This window comes from Dipodomys ordii, unplaced genomic scaffold (assembly GCF_000151885.1).
Source record: "Dipodomys ordii isolate 6190 unplaced genomic scaffold, Dord_2.0 Scaffold79, whole genome shotgun sequence".
In the NCBI taxonomy this organism is placed as follows: domain Eukaryota; kingdom Metazoa; phylum Chordata; class Mammalia; order Rodentia; family Heteromyidae; genus Dipodomys; species Dipodomys ordii.
Window position 1 is genome coordinate 2,773,500 of NW_012267295.1, and position 2,645 is coordinate 2,776,144.

At 53.8% G+C, this 2,645-nt stretch overlaps 1 protein-coding gene across 1 annotated transcript in view; it reads right to left on the bottom strand.

Annotated features, from left to right (window-relative positions):
• Tab1 (TGF-beta activated kinase 1/MAP3K7 binding protein 1) overlaps positions 1–202 on the bottom strand; it is a 53,424-nt gene extending 53,222 nt beyond the window's left edge. Inside the window, exon 1 of the mRNA XM_013024787.1 lies at positions 149–202. Within this exon, the coding sequence (XP_012880241.1) occupies positions 149–181 (33 nt within the window). The 5' untranslated portion in view covers positions 182–202. The remainder of the gene's footprint in view (positions 1–148) is intronic.
• Positions 203–2,645: the final 2,443 nt, after the last annotated feature.

The following is a 2,645-nucleotide window of genomic DNA, read 5'->3' on the forward strand; positions in this document are numbered from 1 at the left end:
ATGCGCGGGGCCCAACCCCGCGCGGCTGCCGCGCGCTGCTCGCGCCCGGACCAGGGAAGCGAGGAGCGGGCGGAGGTCACGCTCCACCACCCGACAGTACACCGGGGCTCCCGACCCCCAAGCCCGGAGGGCCGGTCAGTCTCCTCACACTCTGCAGCAGGCTCCTCCTCTGCGCCGCCATCTTGGAGGACCCCCGCGGCGCTCCCGCCCCCACAGCGGAGCAACGAGAAGGACGGGTAGAGAGGCTGAAAGCGCCTTGGAGGACCAAAGTTCCAGGGAGCATGCGCACAGCGCCACCCGGGGGCGGGGGGGGGGCACCTAGGGAGAGAGCATGCGCACAGCGCCACCGTGGAGGAAGTGTGCGCGCTGGCGCACTCTGAACAGTTGGTGCGCCCTCGCGGGTGTTCATTCCCGCACTTTCTCCGGGATTCTTTCCGACGGGACCCTGATTAAGGCTTTGGGGCCTGAGGAGAGCGGATTATTCATCCAACGAATGACTGTGTGTCTGCCGCCGCTGTCGCAGAGTCACAGCCAGCAAATCCAGCCTGTAGAAAGCTGTTAGCCGGGCGCCTGTGGCTCACGCCTGCGATCCTAGCTACTTAGGAGGCTGCGATCTGAGGATCGAGGTTCAAAGCCAGCCCGGGCAGGAAAGTCCGTGAGGGTCCTGAAGTGGAGCTGTGGAGCGCCAGCCTTGAGCGAGGGACAGTGCGTGAGCCCTGAGTCCAAGCCCCAGGACGGGCACACACGAGCTGGAAGTGGAGCTGTGGGAAAAACTGAAGGATAGTGCCAGCTCCTGAGTTCAAGTCTCGGTACCAACATTGGAATTGGGGGCCTGGGTGGGGTGGGGACTGCATTTGAAGAAGAGCAGTCCAGGGGGAGGCGACTGCAAGAGCAAAGAGGCCAGAGAAAGAGATCACCGAAGTCACACTTTTAGTAAGATTGAGTGACTCCTGTCACCTGTGTGCTTGCACAAGCCACCTCAGTGGGATATGGAAAGGCCTGACTTCAAGTAGGTGTTAATGGTCAGATTATAACAAATTAGATGTTAATGTTAAGATTACATTTAAGCTGGGAAGGTGGCTCAGTGGTAGAGCGCTTGCCTTGCATGCATGAGGCCCTGGGTTCAATTCCTCAGCACCACATAAGCAGAAAAGGCCAGAAGTGGCCTTGTGGCTTTTTACCCCCAAGATGCCTTTCTTGGGCTGGGAATGTGGCTTAATGGTGAAGTGCTTGCCTAGTGTGCATGAAACCCTAGATTCGATTCCTCAGTAACACATACACAGAAAAAGCCGGAAGTGGCTCTGTGGCTAAAGTGGTAGTAGAGTGCTTGCCTTGAGCAAAAGAAGCTCAGGGACAGTGTCCAGGCCCTGACTTCAAGCCCCATCTGGCAAAAAATAAAATAAAATGCCTCTCTCAATCACGTGTGTGTGTGTGCGCGCGCGCGTGTGCGTGTGTCAGTACTGATGCTTGAACTCATATTCTCATTTGGCTTTTCATTCAAGGCTGGAAATCTACCACTTGAGCTGCATCTCTACTTCCAGCTTTTTGCTGGTTAATTGGAGATGAGTCTCTAAATCACTAGCTTTGGACCATGATCTTCACATCTCAGCCTCCTGTGTAGCTAATTACAGGCATGAGCCACCAGCTCCCAGCTCTCAATCACTTTTGATTTTTTCAAACTGTAGTTACTGTTTGCAGTGAACTTCATGAAATGAGGACCCATGGTAAGTTTGCTCTGAGTTTTCTCACAGACTCTAGAAGCCGTTTAGCAAATGTTTGTAATATCAACTTGGTTGATGAACCAGGGAGAGATGAATTGACATACTGGTAAATGTGAGGCACAGCAGTACTAATGTCCCCCAAGTAATTTATAGGGGTGCTGGAACTCCATTTTGGGCATCCCTTATTCCTCTCTGTACCCCTAAACAACACAGTAGGGCAAACCCTCCCTCCACATTGGTCTGGTTTTTCAGAATTGGGATAAGTTCACAATGGTACTTGGGAGAAAAAGCATTGTTAGTACTTACTACGTGCAGTGTGCTGAGCTCCCAGAGGCTGTGTGATGAATTGGAGGAAGTCTGCTGTATGAAGTCCTCACCCACACACGCTTCTCTGGGGACAGTGCCCTGGAGGCCACAATGATGTGTGTCCTGCTGGGCTTGTGATCAGTTCAAGGCACCCTCTGTCCCAGTTAGTGGCCTTGATAACTACCCAGCCAGAGTGAGCTGTGGGCCCCATCCATCGTGGGCACCCAGATGGGCAGATAGGCTGGCATGGATGCACCATGAAGCCCACTCCTGGCCCAGAACATCAGCTAACTGCACCCTCCCATTCCAAGCCCCGGACAGCACAGACAGCTCACAACCCTCAGTGTGGGAGGACACCTTCGCAGGAGGGTTGTGAGAGGTCTGCCTTCCTAGAAACTCTGGACTGCCAGCAGCCCCTATGGAACCACAGGCTCCTTTCCCTTCACAAATGACCATTGTGGCTACTCTGGTTTGCACATTTGGCTTGAAAAGATGATATAAGAAGCCCAGCTTGGTGGCTCACACCTGTAATTCCTGGCTACTCAGGAGGCTGAGACTTGAGGACTGTGGTTCTGAAGCCAGTCCAGACAGGAAGGCACACTAGACTTTTATCTCTAA